Below are 23,270 nucleotides of genomic sequence, written 5' to 3' on the forward strand. Positions count from 1 at the left end.
CTCATGCGGCTCATAGTATTAATCCTCGTTTTACAGATGAGGTAACTGAGGCACAGAGAAGTGAAGTGACTTGCCCAAGGTCACACAGCAGATAAGTGGTAGACCTGGGACTAGAACCCAGGTCCTTTTGACTTCCAGGACTGTACTAATAGGCCAAGCTATTTCTCTAATAAGATGACCGCTGCGAACAGAATTTTAACCTGCACAAGGAAACCCCTTTGAACTTTCAGGCCAACACCTTAACCTCTCAGTCATCACAACACATTTTTTTTTTGGCAGGGAATGAGTCTACCTTCTCTGTTGTGTTACACTCTCCCAAGTGTCTTGTAGAGTGCCCTGTCCACCGTAAGCACTCAATAAATACTACTGATAGATTGACAAATGGGCTTTGAGGGCAGGGGTAGGAGGAGGATAGAGCCAGCTGATCAAGTGGGAGCAGCCAGCTGGACTCAAGACAGACTGTAAAGTCACTCTAACCCATTTTTTTTAATGGCATTTGAGGATGATATTGTTAAGCACTTACTATAATAACTGTGGTATTTGTTAAGTGCTATGTGCCAGGCACTGTACTAAGCGCTGGGGTAGATACAAGCATTTCAGGTTGGACACAGTCCCTGTCCACATGGAGCTCAGAGTCTCAATCCCTATGTGTCAAGCCCCGTTCAAATTGTTGGAGGTTAATCAGGTTGTACACCTTCCCTCTCCCATATGGAGCTTACTATCTTAACCCCCATTTTACAGATGAAGAAACTGAGGCATAGAGAAATTAAGTGACTTGCCAAAGGTCACACGGCAGACAAGTGGCAGAGCTAGGATTGGAACACAGGTCTTTCTGACTCCTAAACCTGCGCTCTATCCACTAGGCCGAGCTGCTTCCCTCGTTGAGTGCTTACTGTGTGCTTGACACCGTACTAAACGCTTGGGTAAATACAAGCTAATCAGGTCGGGGCTCCCCTGACCCGAACCGGCCCCGTGCCACCGCTGCATGCCTCTGGCCTGGAGTTCCGGCTCCCCCACCCGGTTGCCCGGGGCCGTAGTTGATAAAGCCCCGGGGCAGGTGGGAAAGCTGCCCCGAGGGGAGGAGGAGGAGGAGAAGCTGGACTGGACAGCTTTCTGGAGGCTGGAGAAAGTGGGTCATTTGCCTGGGCAAAAGGGACTGACACGTGACCTTAAGATGGGGAAGGGGCTCAGCCGAGGAAGATCAGACCACCCACTGACCACCTCTCACTGGCCGCTAACCTTCTCACTCTACTTCAATCTCATCTATCTCTCCCCCGTCCTCTTGCCCACATCCCGCCTCTGGCCTGGAACACCCTCCCTCTTCATATCTGACAGACCATTACAGTCGCAATCGCTTGGGACAGTGCTCTGCACACGGTAAACGCTCAAAAAATACGATTGAATGAATACTCTCCCCCCTTCAAAGCCTTATTGAAGGCCCATCTCCTCCAGGAGGCCTTCCCTGACTAAGCCCTCCTTTCCTCTTCTCCCACTCCCTTCTGCGTCGCCCTGACTGGCTCCTTTTATTCATCCCCATACCAGCCTCACAGGAGTTATGTACATATCTGTAATTGCGTTTATGTTAATATCTGTCTCCCCCTCTATACTGTAAGCTCACTGTGGCCGGGGAAAGTGTCTGTTTATTGTTATTTGGTACTCTCCCAAGCGCTTAGAACAGTGCTCTGCACACAGTAAGCACTCAATAAACACAACTGACTGACTAGCCCTTAACTGCAGGGGCTACTGCCCATCCTCCCCCACAGGACAACTCCCCATGCCGTGGTATAGGGGACACTACTGTCTGCCTCCTTGTTGGCACCTCCCGCAGATGAGGTCAGCAGTGCCGTGAAATGTCCGTTCATTCAATTGTAGTTATCGAACGCCTCCTGCGCGCAGATCACTGTACTCAGCGCTTGGGAGAGACCACTATAACAACAAACACCCCAGGCCGCCCACTCCCTTCACCTAGTTACGACCCCCGCCCTGTTCCTTTCCCTGGCCTCCCCCAGCCAGCAACTCCACTGCCACTGTATTTGAGGCAGAGAGGCTCTGACCTACATTCATCCTGCCAAGGCCGCCCCTATCTGGGAGAGGCTCCAAACTCCACGCTCCTCCCGCCACGAGCAGCTCGCCATTTTTGCAGGAGGCCCCGATCCGGGCCAGAAGGAGTGCCCCTCTCACCCACTTCCACCGTAGTCCCGGGCGCTGCCCACCCCTCTCTAGGGGCAGATCATGCTCAGATGTGCCACCCCACCTGGGCCCCGCTTGCCTGGGATTTCACTCACTGAAGTCACAGATCCTCTGTCCTTTCTCTCCCCGCCTCCCCAGTGGGGAGTTGCCAAGCCGTTCAGGGAGGACCCTGGCGGCGTGTGGGTGTGAGATGGGGCTGATTGATGTGTATCAGATGGCACAGAGGCTTCCTCTGGGACCGGAGAAGCCCTGGGGGCTCATTAGGAGTCTCATCAATTACAGGGAAAGCAAGCGATCAGCGGAAGAGCCGGTCTGCCCGGTGCCATGCCCAGCTGAGTGTAGTGCTGCAGAATAGTTGCGGTATTTGTCAAGTGCTTACTATGTGCCAGGTACTCTACTAAGCACGGAGGGGAAATCCAAGCTAATCAGCCCGGACCCAGTCCCTGTCCCTCATCGGGCTCAAAGACTTAATCCCCATTTTACAGATAAAGTAACTGAGGCCCAGAGAAGTGAAGAGATTTGCCCAAGGTCACACAGTAGACAAGTGGCGGAGCCGGTATTAGAACCCATGACCTTCTGACTTCCGGGCCCAGGCTCTATTCACTAGGCCATGAAGGCAATAGAGCGACGATTCATCCGGAGACCAAGAAGGGGAGTGGGGCCGGGGACCAGGCTGGTCTGGTGCCAGTCCGGTGTCCTCCCAAGCCTGGAGTGCAAGTCCCTGCCTGCACCCACTTCTTCCTGCCCCATCCTCCAGCCTCCCCTTTCCTTGCTGGGCAGCAGCGGTGATGATGGGAGAGGAAAGAGGGAGCCTGTTGTTGGCAGATTGGCTCCTTCTCCTTCCGTGCTTCCCCGCAACACTGCAGATGCCCCCACCTTTAAGTCACAGAGTCGGGGGAGGTGGGCCACACTCGTCACCCGTTCGACATGTCTGAGGAGCTCCCCGGTGGGGGTGGGGGGACGAGGGAGGAGAAGGTCTAGAGGTGAACGACAAGGCCGGCCTCCGAGGAAGGGCGCTTCGGCATAGGTGGGTGGGAAGTGGGTGAGGCGGAGATTGGCGAGATGGAACAAGATTCCAGATGGCATCCTGGTCTCCAGCCCAGAACCGACAGGGATGGAGGAAAGTGAAGGTCGGTTCTGTAAGCTCCTCGAGGGCAGGGATCGTGCCTACCGACTCTATGGTATTGCGCTCGGTACAGTTCTCTGCACATAGTAAGCGCCCGATAAATACCATTGATTGATAGTGTGGGAGGGACTGCCCCAATCTGAGTCAGATGTGCACCCCTGCACTGCACCCCTAACCCTTGTCAGAGAGAAAGAACCCAATTAGAAAGACAACAGTGGGAGGGTCGTGTTCCCCTGGAGCACATCCTAGGGGTAGAAGAAGTAGCGTAGCCTAGTTGATAGAGTCCGGGCCTGGGAATCAAAAGGAATTGGGTTCGAATCCCAGCTCTGCCACTTATAATAATAATAATAATAATGTCGGTATTTGTTAAGCGCTTACTATGTGCCGAGCACTGTTCTAAGCGCTGGGGTAGACACAGGGGAATCAGGTTGTCCCAAGTGGGGCTCACAGTCTTGATCCTCATTTTACAGATGCGGTAACTGAGGCGCCGAGAAGTTAAGTCTGCTGTGTGACCTTGGGCATGTCGCTTCACTTCTCTGTGCCTCAGTTCCCTCATCTGTAAAATGGGGATGAAGACTGTGAGCCCCATGTGGGGCATGGACTGTGTCCAACCTGATTAGCTTATATCTACCCTAGAGCTTAGTACAGTGCCTGGAACGGTCAGTGCTTAACAAATACCATAAATTTTAAAAAAAGAAGAGGGTCCAACGCAAGATTGGTGAGCAACTACAGACGGGGTCCCTTGGGGGCTCTTCTGCCCCAGCTTCTCTTTTCTACACTTCCCTTCTTCACCAGAAACAGGTACTCCTTCCCCCGGCCCCCCGAAAAAAAAAGGATTCAGATGGATACTGGGTTCTTTGAAAGCTCCAGGCTCTGCCTGTCTCTGGGAAGCAGCGTGGCTCAGTGGAAAGAGCCTGAGCTTGGGAGTCAGAGGTCATGGGTTCGGATCCCAGCTCCGCCACTTGTCAGCTGTGTGACTGCGGGCAAGTCACTTCACTTCTCTGGGCCTAAATTCCCTCATCTGTAAAAGGGGGATTAACTGTGAGCCTCACGTGGGACAACTTGATTACCCTGTATCTACCTCAGTGCCTAGAACAGTGCTCTGCACATAGTAAGTGCTTAACAAATACCAGCATTGTTATTATTGGCACAAACAGGCATGAAGCTCTCTTCCTTCTCCTCTCCTCTTCCCACCCCCCGCCCCCAGCCCAATCAATCGCATTTATTGAGCGCTTTCTGTGGGCAGAGCCCTGTACTAAACACTTGGGAGAGTACAATACAACAGACACATTCCCTGCCCACAGCAAGCTTATAGTCTAGATGGGGAGAGAGACATTATTAAAAATAAATAAAAGTACAGATACGTACATAGGTGCTGTGGGGCTGGGAGGGAGGATGGATAAAGGCAGCAAGTCAGGGTGACACAGAAGGGAGTTGGAGACAAGGAAAAGAAGACTTAGGGAAGGCTTCTTGGAGGAGATGCACCTTCAATAAGTCTTTGAAGTGGGGGGGAAGTAATTATCTGTCAGGAAGAGGAAGGGAGTTCCAGGCCCGAGGCAGGACGTCGGCGAGAGGTCAGCTGGGAGGGAGATGACCTCTCCCCCTCCAACTCCTTCTGCTCCCAGGGAGCCCGGCCTGCCTCACAAGCAGCAAGCAGCAGGGCTCCGAAACCGGCCTAATGGGATTACCTTCCCTCTCTACCAGCTGGACTTTGGCTAGATACGTCTCTGCCTGCTGTCAGGCAGGAACGTGCCTGTCCTTGGGAAGAAAGCAGGAACCAGCAACCAACTGAGGAAGGGGTTGAAAGAAAAACGATTATTATTTGTAGAGCTTGCTGGGATTTTTCTAAGGCCTTTCTTTCAGGGACCTCTAAGCTCATCGCGTGATCTCACCGTCCTTCTGGGTGATCAAGAAAGGAGTAGGAGTGTGATCTCTGTTGTATAGAAAGGGGGAAAAGAGGCACTCGGAGGTCGAGGGAGTTGTCAACGATCCCAAAGCAGGTCAGCACTCAATTCCCCATTTTCTAACTCTTGAGAAGAAGCAGTGTGGCCTAATGGAAAGCACTGAAGTACAGTGCTATGCACACAGTGAGCGCTCAATAAATACGACAATGAATGAATGAATGAATGAAAGAGCGTGGGCCTAGGAGTGAGAGGACCTGGGTTCTAATCCCAGTTCTGCCAATTGCTTTCCGTACGAATTTACTCAAATCCTTTAACTTCAGTGTGCCTCATCTGCAAAATGGGCCTGAATATCTGTTCTCCCACCTTCTTGGACTGTGAGCTCCATGTGGGACAGGGACTGTGTCTGACCCGATTAACTTGCAGTGCTTAGAACAGTGCTTGCCGCATAGTAAATTCTTAAATACTAATAATCTGCTGCTTTTCCCCCATTTGAATTACGCTACCTCCCAAACGGATGAAGCAGGGAGAAATGAGGGACTTGGAGGGCTGGAGGGAAGGAGGATGAGGGGGCAGGATTGGTCAGGCAGCGGTAGGGATGGCTTCCTCTCGGGCAGGCCGGCTCGAAGCCGCTCCTCCGTCCGGTTTTAAATAATGCATCTTGATGGATTGGACTGAAAAGTGCTGTGCTGTGGGGTCAGGTTCCTCAGGTTATAGTTTCCTGGTGAGATTGATGATTCTCGAAGGTCGAATTCAGAAGGCGATTCCCCAGTAAAATCGATCCCGTGGACCGGGGGAAACGTTTGCTCGGCAGATCGGATCGGGCGGCAGGAAGGACCTGGGCTGCTGGTGGCCACAGAAATGGGCTGACGGCAGGGGGAGGGAAGGGGGACAGGGAACAGGTACTGGATCCATCTTTCTTTTCTTTCGTATTTCATCACGGTGGTTGAAAGCAGCCTTTGCCTTCAGATGGAGAAGTTGCGAGGCTTAGTGAAAAGGAGCACGGCCTCGGGAGTCAGAACACCTGGATTCTATTCCCAGTCGATCATTCAGTGAACCGTTTACTATGTTCATTCATTCAGTCAGTCAGTCATATTTACTGAGCATTTACTGTGTGCCGAGGACACTGTACTAAGTGCTTGGGAGAGTCCAGTTTAACAGGGCTGAACTGATAGACGCTTTCCCTGGCCATAATGAGCTTACTGTCGAGAGGGGGAGACAGACGTCAATATAAATAAATTATAGATATGTATATAAGTGCTTCGGGGCTGAGGGAGGGGTGAATAAGTGGTGCAAATCCAAGTTCAAGGGTGATGCTGGAGGGAGTGGGAGAAGAGGAAATGAAGGCTTAATCAGGGAAGGCCTCTTGGAGGAGATGTGCTTTTAATAAGGTTTTGAAGGTGGGAATCGTCTGTTGGAAATGAAGAGGAAGGGCATTCCAGGCCAGAGGCAGGACGTGGGCAAGAGGTCAGCAGTGAAACAGATGAGATAAAAGTACAGCGAGTAGGTTGGCTTTAGAGGAGCAAACTGCGGGCTGGGTTGTAGTTGGAAATCAGGAAGGTAACGTAGGAGGGGCAAGGCGACTGCAAGCTTCCAAGCCGACGATAAGGAGTTTCTATTTAACGCGGAGGTGGTTGGGCAACCACTGGAGGGTCTTGAGGAGTGGAGAAAAATGGACTGAAAGGTTTTGTAGAAGAATGATCCAGGCAACTAAGCGAAGTATGAACTGGAGTGGGGAGAGACAGGAGGCAGGGAAGTCAAGCAAGGAGACTGATGCAGTAATCGAGGCAGGAGAGGATACATGTTTGGTTCAGTATGGCACCAGTATGGATGGAGAGAAAAGAAAAGATTTTAGCACTATTTCTTAAGGTTGCTGGGTGACCTCTGGCAAATCACTTCACATCTCTGTCTCAGTTTCCTCATCTATTCTCTCTCCTACTTCGACTGACCTCCATGTGGGACAGCACCCTGACTATCTTGTATCTACCCCAGCGCTTAGTACAGTACTTGGCACACAGTAAGTGCCTAACAAATACCATTATTATTGTCGTTATTATTTGTTATCAGTCAGGAGGCAGTGACCTGGTGGCTAGTAGGAGGAGATAGGTGGTAGCTCCCCTTTTAGACTGTATATTCCCCTGTTACACAGTAAGCATCTTGAGGGGGAGGGGCCATGTCTACCCTCTATCCCAGATCTCAAGAGTCCACTGAGGATGCCCAAAACAAACCCCTTTGCCAGACGGATTCGGTCCCCAAGCGTCAGGCTTGGAAGCGCAAGAACCAGTTTGGGAAAAATCACTTGACTTTTCTGTGCCTCAGTTACTTCATCTGTAAAATGGGAATAAAATGCCTTCTCCCTCGCTCTTAGACTGAGAATCCCAAAAGTCAGACTGTGTCCGAGTTGATTTGCTTGCATCTACTCCAGCACTTAGTGCGGTGCTTGGCACATAGTAAGCGCTCAACAATCATAATTATTATTTCCAGTCAGAAAGCTCTTCCTCGAGTCCCACCAAAGTCCCTCTTGCTGTAAATGAAACCAACTTGGGGTGGCTCAGCCCTCCACCCCGCCCCATGGACTTGGAGAACCCATGGTCAGCACCTTCCTCATTAAGAAGCTTCATAGACTTAAAAGCGGTGAAGTCTCTTCTTCACCTTCTGTTTTGCAGGCCAAATCACCCCAAATCAGGAACGAAGTGTGTGGGTTGGGTTGAAGTGGAAGAGGAGCGAGCCGATCCTCCGGCCTGGAACTCCCTTGCCCTTCATATCTGACGGACCATCACTCTCCCCCTTCCAAAACCTTACCAGAATCACACCTCCTCCAAGAGGCCTTCTCTGACTAACCCCTAATTTCCCTAACTATCCACCCTCCCTCTGCATCACCTACATTCTCTGGCCTTTACCTCTTAAGCATTTTGATACTCACCACCCCCCGCCAGCATTTATGTGCCTCTCCTAAACGCTGTCACCTTCCCCATCTGTTATTTGTTTCAATGTCTGTCTCCCTCACTAGATTGTAAACTCCTTGAGGATGGGAATAGTGTTTACCAACTCCACCGTATTCTACTCTCCCAAGCACTCTGCACAGTGCTCTCGCACACGATGAGCACTCAATAAATACCACTGATTGATTGATTGAGGACATGTAATGAGGGAGAGAGCCGATCGAGTGCCTGAAAGTCAAGGGTGAGGAGCTTCCATCTGATGCAGAGTAAGATGGGCAATCGTGGGAGGTTTTTAAGGAGTGGGGACGCCAGTGCAGAATGATACATTAAAAAAATGATCCCGCCAGCAGTGTGAAGTGTGGACTGGAGAGGGGAGAGGCTGGAGGCAGGGAGGTCAGTGAGGAGGGTGAGGCAGTGGTTGAGGCAGAATGTGACAAGTACTTGGACCGGCACGTTAGCAGTTTGGATGGAGAGGAAGGGAGGATTCTTGAGACCTTGGGAAGGCGGAGCTGACAGGATTTTGGTGACAGACTGAATATACTTCTTGAAGAAAAGAGATGAGTCAGTCCTCTACTCCTGAACCACTAGGCTCTGTCTGCGCTAGCACATCAGCCAGATAATTCAAGCCCAGAAAAATGAACTCACTTAATACAGTGCCTGGCACATAGTAAGCACTTAACAAATGCCATAATCATAATAATAATAATTCTTTTCCAGGACAAATCACCCAAAATCAGCAACGAAGTGTGTGGGTTGGGTTGAAGTGGGAGAGGAACGAGATTATCCTCGGGCCTGGAACTCCCTTCCACTTCATATCTTAATTACTTTTATTATAACTCAGATATTGCAGGCAAAAATATTTCCTGGTCTGAATTACCCAGATCTTTTAAATCCAGATTATCTAGTTAATTTGCTAGTGTAGATCCAGCCCAACTCGAGTCAGCAACCAGCCACTGGCCCCATTTTCCACACCCAGAAACCCAACCCTGCCTCGCTCGCTACCTATCCCCAACTCCTTCCCTCCATGTCAACTTCCTCTTTCAAGAAAAATACAAAATCACTACAGGCAGCGGAGCCGGAGTGCTGCGGCCACTGAATAATTCACAGGACCGGCTCCAGGCCATCTTTTGGGTCTGGAGAGGACCGTGAAGCAAAGCTAAAACCAATAGATCCCTATTCTTCTCTGCTTCCTCCGCCCCAAGTGTGCTGATATCAGTCGTCCAGGTGTCCATAGAGCCAATCAGCTCCCCTGGGCAAGCTCGGGATTGCATCCCTGCCCCAGTGCTAATTCCAAGCAGGAGACTGACAACGGAGTCCACTCCCTTTCCCACCCCACCGATTTACCTTCCTCCCCATACGGGTCACCCCGCAACTTTGTCCTGCTGGGATTCAGCACTGGAGCAGGGATGAGATTCCCACACCTGTTGTTCCTTGGGGGATGCGGAGGGGCAGGATTTCTGTCCAGTCACAAGTGGGACCAAACTGATCTAGGCGGGGACTGAGGTGAGGCAGCACGGGCTGGGGAAGCTGCTCCAAATAGGGATCCAGAATGAAGGGTAAATAAGGCTGAGCATCCTTCAGGGAACAGTGAGTGCAAGGAGGGTTGGTGGAGAAGGGAAACTTTGGGCAAAAGCCCCTTAATAATAATAATAATAATGGTAATTGTTAAGTGCCAAGCACTGTTCTAAGCGCTGGGGGAGATACAAGGTAATCAGATAGTCCCATATGGGGCTCACAGTCTTAATCCCCATTTTACAGATAACTGAGCGACAGAGAAGTTAAATGACTTGCCCAAAGTCACACAGCTGACAAGTAGCAGGGCCGGGATTAGAACCCACAACTCCTGACTCCCAGGTCCGTGCTCTTTCTGTTAATAATAATAATACTAATAATATTGGTATTTGTGAAGCGCTTACTATGTGCCAAGCACTGTTCTAAGTGCTAGGGGAGATACAAGGTAACCAGGTTGTCCCATGTAGGGCTCACAGTCTTCATCTCCATTTTCAGATGAGGTAACCGAGGCACAGAGAAGTTAAGTGACTTGCCCAAGGTCACACAACTGACAAGTGGCGGAGCTGGGATTAGAACCCGTGACCTATGACACCCGAGCCCTGGCTGTTTCCACTGAGTGACGCTGCTTAAAGAAGCAGTGTGGCCTAGTGGATAGCCTTTCTGGGTGTCAGAGGGACCTGGGTTCTAATCCCCCCGCCACTAATCTGCTGTGTGATCTGCGGCAAGTCACTTAACTTCTCGGTGCCTCAGTTACCTTTGTAAAATGGGGATTAAGACTGTAAACCTCATGTGGGGCATGGACTATATCCAACTGGATTAGCTTGGATATTTCCCATGACAGTATAGTGTCCGGCACTTAGTAAGCACTTAACGGATGCCGTTAAAAAAAAAAAAAAGACATGACATGCTCCCTTCCATAAGGACCTCATGCTTTATCAGGGGAGACCTTCTGCAGGGAGAAGTCAAAATAAGTAGTCAGTCAGTTAGTCATATTTATTGAGCGCTTACTGTGTGCAGAGCACTGTACTAAGTGCTGGGAGAGTACAATATAACGAATCCCTGCCCACATCGAGCTTATAGTCTAATAATAATAATAATGGTGGTTTTTGTTAAGCGCTTACTATGTGCAAAGCATTGTTCTACGCACTGGGGGGATATAAGGTGATCAGGTTGTCCCACATGGGGCTCACGGTTTTCATCCCCATTTTACAGACGAGGTAACTGAGGCACAGAGAAGTGAAGTGACTCGCCCAAAGTCACACAGCTGACAGGCGGCAGAGCCGGGATTCGAACCCATGACCTGGGACTCCCAAGCCCGGGCTCTTTCCACTGAGCCACGCTGCTTCTCTGTAATTGAATAAATAGATATACAGAAGTGCTGAGAAAGCCATAACCCTCAGAAATGGCAGATGGGTTTATATGACATACAGTGCTGGGAACTAATTGGGGAAATTGAGTCGGGGAGGGAGTTTGAAATAGGGGGTGGGGAGGAATCAGTGTAAGCAAGACGTAGTTAGAAGTTGGGAGCAACCAAGAATGCAAGTTGGGGAGTAGTAGAAGAGAGCAGATAAGTAAGGTGGAGTGAGATTGTGGAGAGCCTTCAAGTCGAGAATGAGGAGCTTCTGTTTGATATGGAGGGATCCCAAGAGGCGTGTGCCATGTTACTCTTCGGAAAGTCAATCGGTGCAGAGTTTGTGACAATAATCCGACTGCGGTATAACCGGTTTGTACCAGGGTGATAATTGTTCGGGGAGAGGCCAAGAGATGGATCCAGGAGATGTTACGTCGAAAGTACTCACGGATTTGGCAGGAGATTGAATGTGAGAGTTGAAAGTCAGCGATGAGTCAAATATAACACCGAGGTTGTGGGCTCTGGGAAGGGAGGACGGTGGTGGTGCTGTTTTCTATGGTTTTTAATAGTATTTGTTAAGCGCTTACTATGTGCTAGGCACTGTACTAAGCCCTGGGGAAGATACAAGCTGATCAGGATGTACATAGTCAGTGTCCCGCATGGAGCTCATAGTCTTAATCCCCATTTTACAGATGAGGTAACCGAGGCACAGAGAAGTGAAGTGACTGGCTCAAGGTCACACGCCAGACAAGTGATGGAGCCGGGATTTGACCCCAGGCCCTTCTGACTTTCAGGTCTGTGGTCTATCCAAGTAGGCCATCCTGCTTCTCTGTCCCATCGATTGACATTGGACAGTTAGAAGGAAGAGCATGTTTAGGGGGAAAGAGAGAGCGCGGGCTTGGGAATCAGAGGTCGTGGGTTCTAATCCCGAATCTGCCACTTGTCAGTTGTATGACTTTGGGCAAGTCACTTAACTTCTCTGTGCCTCCGTTACCTCAGCTGTAAAATGGGGATTAAGACCGGGAGCACCAAGTGGGACAACGTGATTACCTTGTATCTACCCCAGCGCATAGAACAGTGCTTGGCACATAGTAAGCGCTTAACAAACACCATCATTATTACTTCTGTTTCTGACTTATTCATTCGTTCAGTTGTATTTATTGAGAACTTCCTGTGGGCAAAGCACTGTACGAAGCATTTGAGGTGTACTAAGTATGAGGTGCTGATGGAACAGCATCAGGTGGAGATGTCCGGGAAGCAGAAGGGGATGTGGGATTGCAGGTTGGTTAAGAAGTCGGGATTAGGGAGATAGATTTGGGAGTCTTCCACTTGGAGATGTGAGCAAATGATCCCACCAAAAGAGAGTGAGTGTGGAGCAAAAAGACTAGTGGGACACAGTAAGAGGATGAGTGGTTCCTGAAGAGCCAGTGGATGAAATTTAGAGGAAGGAGGCAGAGAGGTAGGAGAGGAAGCACCTTAGTACTGTGGCAGCAAAAATGAGGCCTGTTACCATTTCCAGAAGGAGGGAGGAGTCTGCGTCGTCGGAGCAGCCGGGAGGTCGAGGACGATCGGGACTATACGGATAAGGCTAAATTGCAAATGACAATTAGAGCAAGTTAAAATTTGACAATCCAAAATATCGGTATCAAATAAGTAGTTAAGAGTGTAGTTGGAGGGAGAATTAATCAGGTACCTCACCACTCCAGGCAGATGATCCTTGGGGAAATACTGTCCCAATTTACCGAGCGGGCTGAAAGGTCAGAGGGCAGGCTTGATTTGCCTCAGTGCTTGTTTGGGAGGGAGAGACTTCCCAACCATTGAGCAGCTCCTCTTTGGCCCCCCGAGTTCCAGGTGGCATAAAGGCTCAGAAAAAGGTTCTCCACATCTATCATTATTGTGTTTGTAGTTCATATAACAGAATATCATTTGTACTGTAAACTCATTGTGGTCAGGAAACGTATGTCAACTCTATTATATGGTATTCTCCCAGGCCTCTAGTACAGTGCTCTGCACACAGTAAGTGCTCAGTAAATACGATAGATTGATACTGTATGAAACATTTATAGATCTTTATATTCCCCCATCACCTCTTCTGTCACACCTTTCCCTCGTTTCCTTCCCTTCTATCCCAATCTTTCCCCTTCCCCCCTTTCCAACTCTTTCTCTGTCACTCCTTGCCTCTCTCCACCACTAATGGTCTCTTCCCTTGTCTCCCTGATGGTCCCCATCTCAGATGGTCTCTCCCCTTCTCTCCCTGGCTCTTGCCATCATGCCCTGCCAAGCTCCTGTTGTCCCCATATCCCCCGGCACTCCTCTAGGTCCCTCCCTGGCATAGCTCCCTACCACATCCCACATGTGCCGAAGCTTAGATGAGGGAACAGATGCCCCTGCTTTGACTAATGTAGAGAGATAATATAATGTAACATAAAGAGTCAGATTATATCAGAGGGGATTGTGTGGAGCGAAGTCCTAATCACTCAAATCACTTCTTCTCCCTTCAAGTTTAGGGCACCCTCAGACCTAATTTGGTACACCTCCCACCCCTGGGTTATCCACATCCTCTTCCAACTAGTCTTGCCCCTGGTGACCCTCACGGATATCGCACGGCCCGTTGGCCCCCTGGAAGTGAAAGATGAACACTTTAATGATAATAATAATTGTGGTATTTGTAAAGGATTTACCATACGCCAGGCACTGTACTAAGCACTGAGGTAGATACGGGTTTGTCAGGTTGGACATAGTTCCTGACCCCCATGGGGCTCACAGTCTTAATCCCCATTTGACAGATGAGGAAACTGAGGCACGAGAAGTGAAGTGACTTGTCCACGATCACACAGCAGACAAGTGGCGGAGCCGGGATTAAAACCCAGGTCCTTCAGATTCCCAGGCCCGTGCTCTATCCACTGCATTACCCACGCATGGGAACATGATAATGTCACGTGGAATGTTGGTGGAAAGCTGCAAAATTGAGACGGTGTGTCCCTGGGATGGGGGACAGACCCCTGCCCCCTTCCCTTGCTCCAGAGCCATTGTGTCTCCCACCCAGGTTGCCGCAAAAAAGGGCTATCGCTTCTGAGACACAGGATTGGGCAGAGGGGCTGAGGCAGGGGGAAAATGGGTGATTAAAAGTACTGGACAGAAAGGGCCCGATGCTGAATTCTCACAGGACAGGGGACAGACCACTTGAAAACTGGAAGACTGGACACACTAGATCCCAGAGAGAGTAATTTACTCACTGGAACCCTGTGGTTTGAAAGAATTAATGGGCATCTCTAGGTCTTAAATTGGAACCAGCCCAGTGAAGAGAGTGGCAGACTCTTCCCTTGGGGGGGGTCTCGCCCCCGGTGTCCAGAGCAGGAAGATTTGGGGAGAGGAAGCAGCCAGCAGGAAGGAATTTCTGCTTTCCAGGAGAGTGAGCAGTGAGTCAGTTCTGAATAGGCCCCAAGAGCTGTCAATACCAAGGTCAGAGGACTGTGTCCGGATGGAGGTTGGATGGGACCCGGGGAGTCCGCTCCGGGTGGTCAGCTCCGGGCTCTTCGGCACCAGATAGATGTAGATGAATGGGAGGGAGCTGAGAGAAGAGCACAGGAATGATTAAGGGACTGGCAGGATTGATTTATGAGGGGAGGAATGATTAAAGGAGTTAAATATGTAGAGCATGTGTAAGCAAAGACTGAGGGGAGACATCACTGTCTGCAGGTATTTGAAGAGTGCAGCACCGGGAGAGGGAGAAGAATGATTTAGCACGGGAAAAGAGGACAGAATGAAATTAAGCCAAGAGGATGGTGTTGGGCTGGGTGCCAAGGGAAACTCTTCTACCTTGTGGCGAGAGAGAGTTGTCCAGCTCAGGAACCCACCTTGACACTGAGGCAGAAAGAGTCCTCGGGCTGATAAGGATTTTAAAAGGTCCAATCCTCAGTCTGGGGGCTCAGGCTGAGGAAGATCTAAGGTGGCAAGAGGGATAGACATGAGTAATTTTTCTTTTTGTGGAATGTAGTCATTTATTTTCAAACACATCAGTTGCAAGAGGTTGGACAGTTGCTTGTGGGAGGAGGTATTTCTTATCCCAACTCACCAAATTAGAGAAGGCTTCCTGGGGGAGGTGGGCTGAAAGGTTTTCCTTGAGTGATAGACCGGAGGAGGCTTGGGCAAACTGCACCGGGAGGATCTTCCGAGCTTTCGGGATGGGGACAGAAGGTGCGGAGCCTGGGGTAGGAAACGGAGACCGAGAAAAGATCTTCAAAACTGGAAGGGGTGGGTGGGGAAATGGTAGAGAGATGAACCGTGAAATGGAGGGAAGAGAAGAAATCGAGTAGAGGTAAGGCAAGGCTGAGGGGGAAATGAAGGGAGACGATAAAGGAGTGGAAGGAGGAGCGAGAGCTAGCAGGGAATTTTAGACTCTAAGCTGCTTGCGGGCAGGGAATACATCAACCAAACCTGTCATCTGCCTTAGTATAGTGCTCTGCGCACAGTAAGTGCTTAATAAATACCACTGATTGATTGATTGATTGGCAGAAAGGGAATTCTCTTCGGGTCCTGGAGGTGGAGGGAGAGGAAGTAGAAGCCGCATGGCCCAGAGGAAATAACAAGGGCCTGAGAGTCGGGAGAGCCAAGCTTTAGTCCTAGGTCTCCCCTTGTCCTTCTGGGTGACCTTAGACAAGTTGCTTAACTTCCCTGGACTCGTAAAATGGAGATAGAATATCTGTCCTCCCCTCTTACACTGTAATTTCGATATGGGGCAGGGATTGCATCCCATCAGGATACCTTAGGGCTTGGCACATAATTAGCACTTAAAAAATGAAGAAGCAGAAGCAATGTGGCCTAGTGGAAAAAGCAGAGACCTGAGAGTCAGAGGATCTGGGTTCCAAGCCCAGCTCCACCACTTGTTTGCTGTGTAAACTTGAGCAATTCCCTTAACTTCTCTGTGCCTCAGTTACTTCATCTGTAAAATGGATATTAACACCTACTCCCTCCTCCAGAGAAGCAGCGTGGCTCGGGGGAAAGAGCCCGGGCTTGGGAGTCAAAGGTCATGGGTTGGAATCCCGACTCCGCCACTTGTCGGCTGGGTGACTGCGGGCAAGTCACTTCACTTCTCTTGGCCTCAGTTACCTCATCTGTAAAATGGGGATTAACTGTGAGCCTCACGTGGGACAACCTGATCACCCGGTATCTACCCCAGCGCTTAGAACAGTGCTCTGCACATAGTAAGCGCTTAACAAATACCAACATTATTATTATTACTTAGGCTGTGAGCCCCACGTGGGACAGAGACTGTGTCCAACCTGCTTATTTTGTGTCTATTCCAATGCTTAATACAGCATTTGCACTTAACAAATGCCATAATTATTCGGTATCGTTATCACCGTCCCAACCAGCCAGATCTGGCCTCGGGCTACGTTAGACATTCAAGAAAGGAACTCCGTCCTCCCCTGGCACTCAGTCACCAGCCAGATTGGTCAGTTTTTTTCTTGGCGCAGCCAAGGACCTTCCAGGTTGGGCAAAACATTGGGTTTCCCTCATCAAAACGTTGTGTTTCGATGGCAGAATGGGCTCCGTCTAATGAGGTGCAATCCCAGGGCAAGGTAGGAGGAGGGATAGGGACGTTCTTCTCCTCTCCCTTCTTTCCCTCACCTCAAGTCCACTCCTTGCCCAACTGTCCCCATCTCTACGATGAAGCGGCATGGCAAAGTGGAGAGAGCACGGGTCTGGGAGTCAGAAAGCCATGGGTTCTAATCCTGACTCTGCCACATGTCTGCTGTGTGACCTTGAGCAAATCGCTTCACTTCCATGGCTCAGTGGAAAGAGCACGGGCTTGGGAGGCAGAGGTCATGGGTTCTAATCCCGGATCCACTGTTTGTCATCTGTGTGACTTTGGGCAAGTCACTTCACTTCTCTGTGCCTCAGTTTCCTCATCTGTAAAATGGGGATTAAGACTTTGAGCCCCACGTGGGACAACCTGATCACCTTGTATCCCCCCCGAGTGCTTAGAACAGTGCTTTGCACAAAGTAAGTGCTTAATAAATGCCATTATTATTATTCTCTGGGCCTCAGTTACCTCATCTGTGCTTAGTAGAGTTCTTGGCACATAGTAAGTGCTTAATAAATGCCATAATTATTAATTATTATTAAAAAGGGGATTGAAACCGTGAGCCCCACATGGGACAGGGACTGTATCCAACTTGATTTGCCTGTGTCTACCCCTTAGTACAGTGCCTGGCACATAATAAGCACTTAACGAATACCATCATTATTTATTGTTTATCATTTAGATGCAAGTGTAACCTTCACGCCAACGTGTGCTCCTTCAAAGAGGGCAGCCTGCAGTGCGAGTGTGAACACAACACCACCGGGCAAGACTGCGGCAAGTGCAAGAAGAATTTCCGAACCCGGTCGTGGCGGGCCGGCTCTTACCTGCCCCTCCCCAACGGCTCCCCCAACGCATGTACGTATCTCGTCCGTCCCCCTGTCTCCGGGCCAGCCTCTCACAGACAGGTCTCTGAAGAGAGAAGTACCTTGGGGATCCCTGACAGTGCTCAACGGACTCTCCATCTTCAGTCGGGCAGGAAGTTCTTCCTAATGTCTAACTTCAGTCCCTCTTGCTGCAACATAAGCCCATTCCTTTCTGTCTGACCATCACTAGGCCCAGGAAACAGCTCCTCGGTGACACGCATTCAGCTTCTCCGAATGGACCTCGCGACTCTAATTATGCCTTCTCTTCTCTGGGTGTTGGAACCTCGGTCGCCCAGTCCCTCCCCAGCGATGATAGTGAGGGCACGTCCAGGAAGGGGAGGGTGATGCCAACATTGTTAATAATAATAATTGTGGTATTTGTTATGTGCTTACTATGTGCCAGGCACTGTACTAAGCACTGAGGTGGATACGAGCAAAGCAGATTGGTTGGTCACAGTCACTGTTCCCCATGAGCTCGCGGTCTTAATCCGCATTTTACAGATGAGGTAACTGAGGCACAGCGAAGTGACTTGCCCAAGGTCACACAGCAGACAAGTGGCAGAGCTGGGATTAGAACCATCCTTGTCTTTTACCCATTTTCCCCACCCAGGTCCTCCTGACTCCCAGGCCCGTGCTCTTTCCCCTAGGCCACACTGCTTCTCTAATTAGCTTGGAGCGAGCCGGGCAGCTACGGCGAAGAGGTTGGGTTATCTGTCGCTGACCTTCATTTTCAAAGAAGACGCCGCCGGGGGTGAAGTTCACCTCCGGGAACATGTGTGGTTGAAAAAGTCAGTGTGGGATCCAACATCCCGACCAAATCGGGTACTCAACGTTGTGTTGTTAGAGTCTGGGTTATGGACCAGAATCGGGGCAAGGGCCCCAGATCAGCTTCGTACACCGAGTGGTTGGTAAGATGACCCCGGGGCTAGGGGACTCGCTGGCCCCGGGGGCCTCCTCGGGAGACACCCAGCTCAGCGGCCACGGCAGCTCTGACTTTCCTTCGCGCAGGGGGAGAGGTTGGGTGTGCTCCTTTCTCCTCTCCTCTCCGGGGGTGAAAGATTTATCCGGCTTTAAGATGATCAAAGCTGAAGTACAGACTGTGAAGGCCGTGACAGGAATGTTGTGTGTGTGCTGGGGATGGGAGACGACCAAGCCCTTTGAAAGAGAACACACTTGTCAGCTACTGCAAAGCCCTTGTGTGTCTTCAAAGGGACTCAGAAGAGCGCTCTGGGGCTGCCACGCTCACTGACTGCTAGTCTCCTCTCCCCGGCTCTCTTCCTCCCTCCCCGGCTCTCCCTCACTCGCTCCTCATCTCTCTCCCTCGCTTCCCATCTCTCTCACTTGCTCCCTGTCTTTCTTTTGTTTATTCCCTGTCTCTCACTCACTCTTCTTTCTCTCACTCACTCTTCTTTCTCTCACTAGCTCCCATCTCTCGCTCACTCCTCGTCTCTCACTCACTCTCTCCCCATCTCTCTTACTCCCTATCTCTCTCCCTCTCACTCCCCAGCTCTCTCTCGTGGTCCCTTTCTCTCACTCTCCATCTCTCTGTCATTCACTTCCTGTCTCACTAATTCCCTGTCTCTCTCTCAGTCGCTGTCTCTCTTGTTCATTCCCCATCTCTCTCTCTCTCTCGCTCTTCATCTTGCTTTCTCTCCGACTCCCTGTCTCTCTCTCACTCCCTCTCTCGCATTTCCTCTCCCTTCCCACCTCTCCTCCTGAATTTCCTGCCCTATTTGTCTCTTTATCTCCGTTCCTCCTTGTCTTTACCCATTCTCCCCATCTCTCTGCTCCATTCTCCCACTCTTTTCCTTCCCCCGCTTGTCTGACTTTTCCATCCCAAAGCACCTCCATCCCTGGCAGTGTAATTCTTTGACACCTCTCACTTCCTCTCGGACACCTGACACCTTGATGGCCAGAAGAGTCTGGGATTGGTTTCTCCATCATCGGCCATCCAAACCACCTTCTGAGTTCTGGCCCATCTTGTGCTCACAGTGGAGAGGCTCCCAACTCTCCCACCAACAGGCACAGTCCGGGGCCATCTGCTCAGGAGAAACCTCTGTGATCTTTCTTGTTTCCACCTTCTGGATTCTGCTGCTCTCCCCAGCGGCGGGAGAACACAGGTGTGAGTTTGTGATAACCTGGAATGGGGTCTGGAAGGCCTCTGGGAATAGCAGGAATTGGAAGTTCCCTCCTGTGCTTTGGACCTTAGGTCCCTCCCCAGATTAATTCCAGCCCCTCCGCAGCGTGGCTTAGTGGATAGAGCACAGGCCTGGGACTCAGAGGACCTGGGTTCTAATCCTGGCTCTGCCACATGTCTGCTGCGTGACCTTGGGCTAGTCACTTAACTTCTCTGGGCCTCATCTGTAAAATAGGAACTCTGAGCCCCCAGGGGGACAGGGACTGTGTCCAACCTGATTAACTTGTGTCTATCCCAGTGCTTAGAACAGTCCTTGGCACATAGTAAGCATTTAACAGGTACCATTATTGTTATTATTATTATTAACATCATCATTAGTAGTAGTAGCAATAATAATAATAATATCTCAGGATCCAAGCCCCGGGGCTGGGGGAGGGGGCACGAGGGGGGCATTTTAGGGCTCAGTGGCTTGAAACTGACCTGCCCGGTGCCGTCCTTGGCGTTAGACTGTCCTTCCCAAGGAGACCGAACCGCCTCGCTGCCGTTGACCTTGTCCTTTCTCTCTTCCCCTCCAGGTGCAGCTGCAGGCTCCGCCTTTGGCAGTAAGTAAAAACCTCAGGGAAACGAGAGGTATTGATCTCCTCAGTGCATGCGCCTCTTAGCACAACCCTGAAAGTAAGAGAGAAAAGAGAAGGGGCGTGGACTTACCGTTGGGGTCTTCCACCGATACGTCTCCCCCGCCTCTAAGTGTGTCATTTTCGGTCCCACCAATATCTTCCGATACCTCTGTCCGTTTATTTTTCTGCTTACCGTGGCTCCCCGCCTCTTTCCGATTTCTCCCCACGAGCTTCGTCAGAGCCGCCTTGGAAAGTGGAATCACTGGACCTCACCCCCATCCCCGCTCATCCCAAGTGGCCCAGCGTCTCTCTTTGGACTGGAGAGAAGGGTCCCGAGGGATCTTCCCAACCCTCCCGTCACTTCACTTCACACCCCCAACCCCCTGCCTCCTCAGAGTCCGGGAATGGTGGGTTTGGAGCCCCGCGTCGGCTCAGACCCCGGATTTGGCCCGAGCCAGCCTTTGGCCGGGGATTCGGCAGGGCGGCAAAAAGGTCGGTTGGTCCGGGCTTGTGCCTTGTGCCGGGCCTCCTCAGGCCCACCCATCCAGTCGAGGGAGCGCGTAGGGACCTCTTGGCGCCCAGAGATGCAGCATCTGTGGGAGGTGGAGCGGAAGTCACACCACGTACACATCCAACGTGCACCCCTGGACCGCCGGGGCTTGGACTTCCTCAGATCAGTGCATACGCAGGCATGCAGTCCCACTGTGGGTGTCACCCGTCCTTGAGGACGAAGCTCCCCCTTGCCTCTAAAGGTCCGAAGCGGCCCGCCTCAGACACCCACCTCCGCGACCTGGCCTAAAGTCGAGCTTGGAATCTGGACCCTGGGTCAGGCCAGGTGGGGGCCTTCCCACTCCTTCGGGTTGTACTGGGGCTGGGCCTGGGTTTTGGCCTAGTCAGAGTCTAGTTGGGCAGTGTGCAGGTTGGACCAGGGGTGTGGGGCCGACCGGTCAGAGAAGCCATCAGTGTGACTGTCTCCTGAATGAGGAGGGAGGGGCAGAAATTCGCTCTTGGGAGATTTCCAGGAACTTGGTTCTCTGAGGTAGTCTCAGCTTGAGCCCTTAGGACTGGGAGATAAGTGGAGCCCAGCCAGGTAGAGAGGAAAGGGAACCGGGACCTGGTCTTGTGATGATTTCTCCCTCCACCTGCGGGTTTGGCAGGGCCTACCAGCCCCACGCAGAGAAGCATGACACTCCCTGCCCCACTTCCCCACCCCCGCCTGTTATGTTTTTGGTCACTTGCCAGTCTTGGGCCTGCCCTGGCAGTCCTCATCTGAAAGACAGCCGGCCCCTTTGCCCCCACCATTCCCACCTTGTCCCTCCCGGTGCCCAGTGGTCATCAGGTGGCCCCTCGTCCCTCACAAAGCGGCTTCCTCATCATTAGCTGGGTCCTGCCTCCAGCCAGTCTCAACCCTCCTCCCTAGTACAGACGCCCCTGACCTTCCACCCCGGCTAGGGATGATGGAACCTGAGAAAATGGCAGCCGTGGTCCCTCTGGGCTAGGCATTCCCCAGGATTTTCCAGATCTCGCACTCTAGAGGAGAGAAGCAGCTGTTAAGTGATGTCATGTCAGACCCATCAGATGTCAATTTGGCTTCTTGCCCAGTGTGACAAATTGACCTGGATGGCTCCAGTCGCCTGACGGGCCCTGGAAGCTCCCGAACTGTGACCTATACCAGGGGTCCGGATGGGCGGGTGGCACTCCCGGGGCCAAGGGGCTGGTGCTGGGGATAATCGGAGCTCCTTTCTCCTTCCCCTCTCCCGACTCCACGGGCAGCCTTCCCCATCTGGACTGTTGGAGAGGACATCTGGAAACGGGCTGAGCAAATTGCTTTTGTCCTTGCAGTCAGTCATGTTAATTGAGCGCTCGCTGTGTGCCGAGCACTGTACTAAGCACTTGGGAGAATACAATATAACAATATTACAGACCCATTCCCTATCCGCAGTGAGCTTACAATCTAGAGGAACCAGGAAGAAACTTCCCATTTGTGCCCGCAGAAGAGGCAGTGCCCTGTACCCTGCAATCCTGCCATTACCCTGGGTACCCGGAACACCTTCTGGGTTGTCTGAGCAGCAGGGCAGAACCACTGAAGGTTGAGGGGGTGGGCGAGGGAGGGCAAAAGACGCATCCTGGCCGCTTGCTGCTTTCTTCCCTTGTGCTTTCCCCCACCGGGCAGTGAGGACAGGGTTACAGCTTCCATTCTGCATTTCCCGGAGTCCCCTCTGAACCTACCTACGTGAGCCTGGGGGTGCAGCTGGCCACGGTGGTTCAAGATGAGTTATCCTGGCATCCTTGCTTTTATAGGGTGTCTCCCTCTCAAGACCTTAAGTTTGTTGCGGGCAGGAGTCGTGTCGGTTTATTGTTATATTGTACTCTCCCAGGGCTTAGTACAGCGCTCTGCACACAATAAGTGCTCACTAAATACGATTGAATGAATGGGGTCGGATACCGGTTCGGCGGTCACTAACCCCCTTCCTCCCCACCCCCAATGCCGATCCCCCCAATTTAGCCACCTCCCGCCTTGGGTGCCCACAGGAGCATAAGGTGGCATTAATAATAATAATGTTGGTATTTGTTAAGCGCTTACTATGTGCAAAGCACTGTTCTAAGCGTGGGGTAGACACAGAGTAATCAGGTTGTCCCACGTGAGGCTCACAGTCTTAATCCCCATTTTACAGATCAGCTAACTGAGGCACAGATAAGTTAAGTGACTTGCCCACAGTCACACAGCTGACAAGTGGCAGATCCGGGATTCGAACCCATGACCTCTGACTCCCAAGCCCCGTTTCTTTCCACTGAGCCACGCTGGGAGACTCCCCAAGGCTCTGGAAGTTCCCTCTTTCAACCCATCGGGGTGGATGAGTTTCCTTCCTCCTTTTATCAGCCAACAGCCTTGGCCCCATCCTCCAGGGGTCTCATCCAAACGGCCATTTGAGTTGCCCATCCCCGAACCTGTCAGAGAGGCCCAGGAAAGCCCAAGCCCAGAAAAGCCCAGGCATCCAGAGGAAGGATAGCGAGGAGGGGCTGGAGAACTGACTAGAGTCACC

The 23,270-nt window shown here is 51.3% G+C and overlaps 1 protein-coding gene across 1 annotated transcript in view; it reads left to right on the forward strand.

The window, feature by feature from the left end:
• The window catches only part of NTNG2 (netrin G2), an 87,748-nt gene that overhangs the window by 51,590 nt on the left and 12,888 nt on the right, over positions 1 to 23,270 (forward strand). The window contains exons 4-5 of the mRNA XM_029063917.2: positions 17,292 to 17,464; positions 20,185 to 20,211. Of these exons, the coding sequence (XP_028919750.1) occupies positions 17,292 to 17,464; positions 20,185 to 20,211 (200 nt within the window). The remainder of the gene's footprint in view (positions 1 to 17,291; positions 17,465 to 20,184; positions 20,212 to 23,270) is intronic.

Source organism: Ornithorhynchus anatinus, chromosome 4 (assembly GCF_004115215.2).
Source record: "Ornithorhynchus anatinus isolate Pmale09 chromosome 4, mOrnAna1.pri.v4, whole genome shotgun sequence".
Taxonomy (NCBI): Eukaryota; Metazoa; Chordata; class Mammalia; order Monotremata; family Ornithorhynchidae; genus Ornithorhynchus; species Ornithorhynchus anatinus.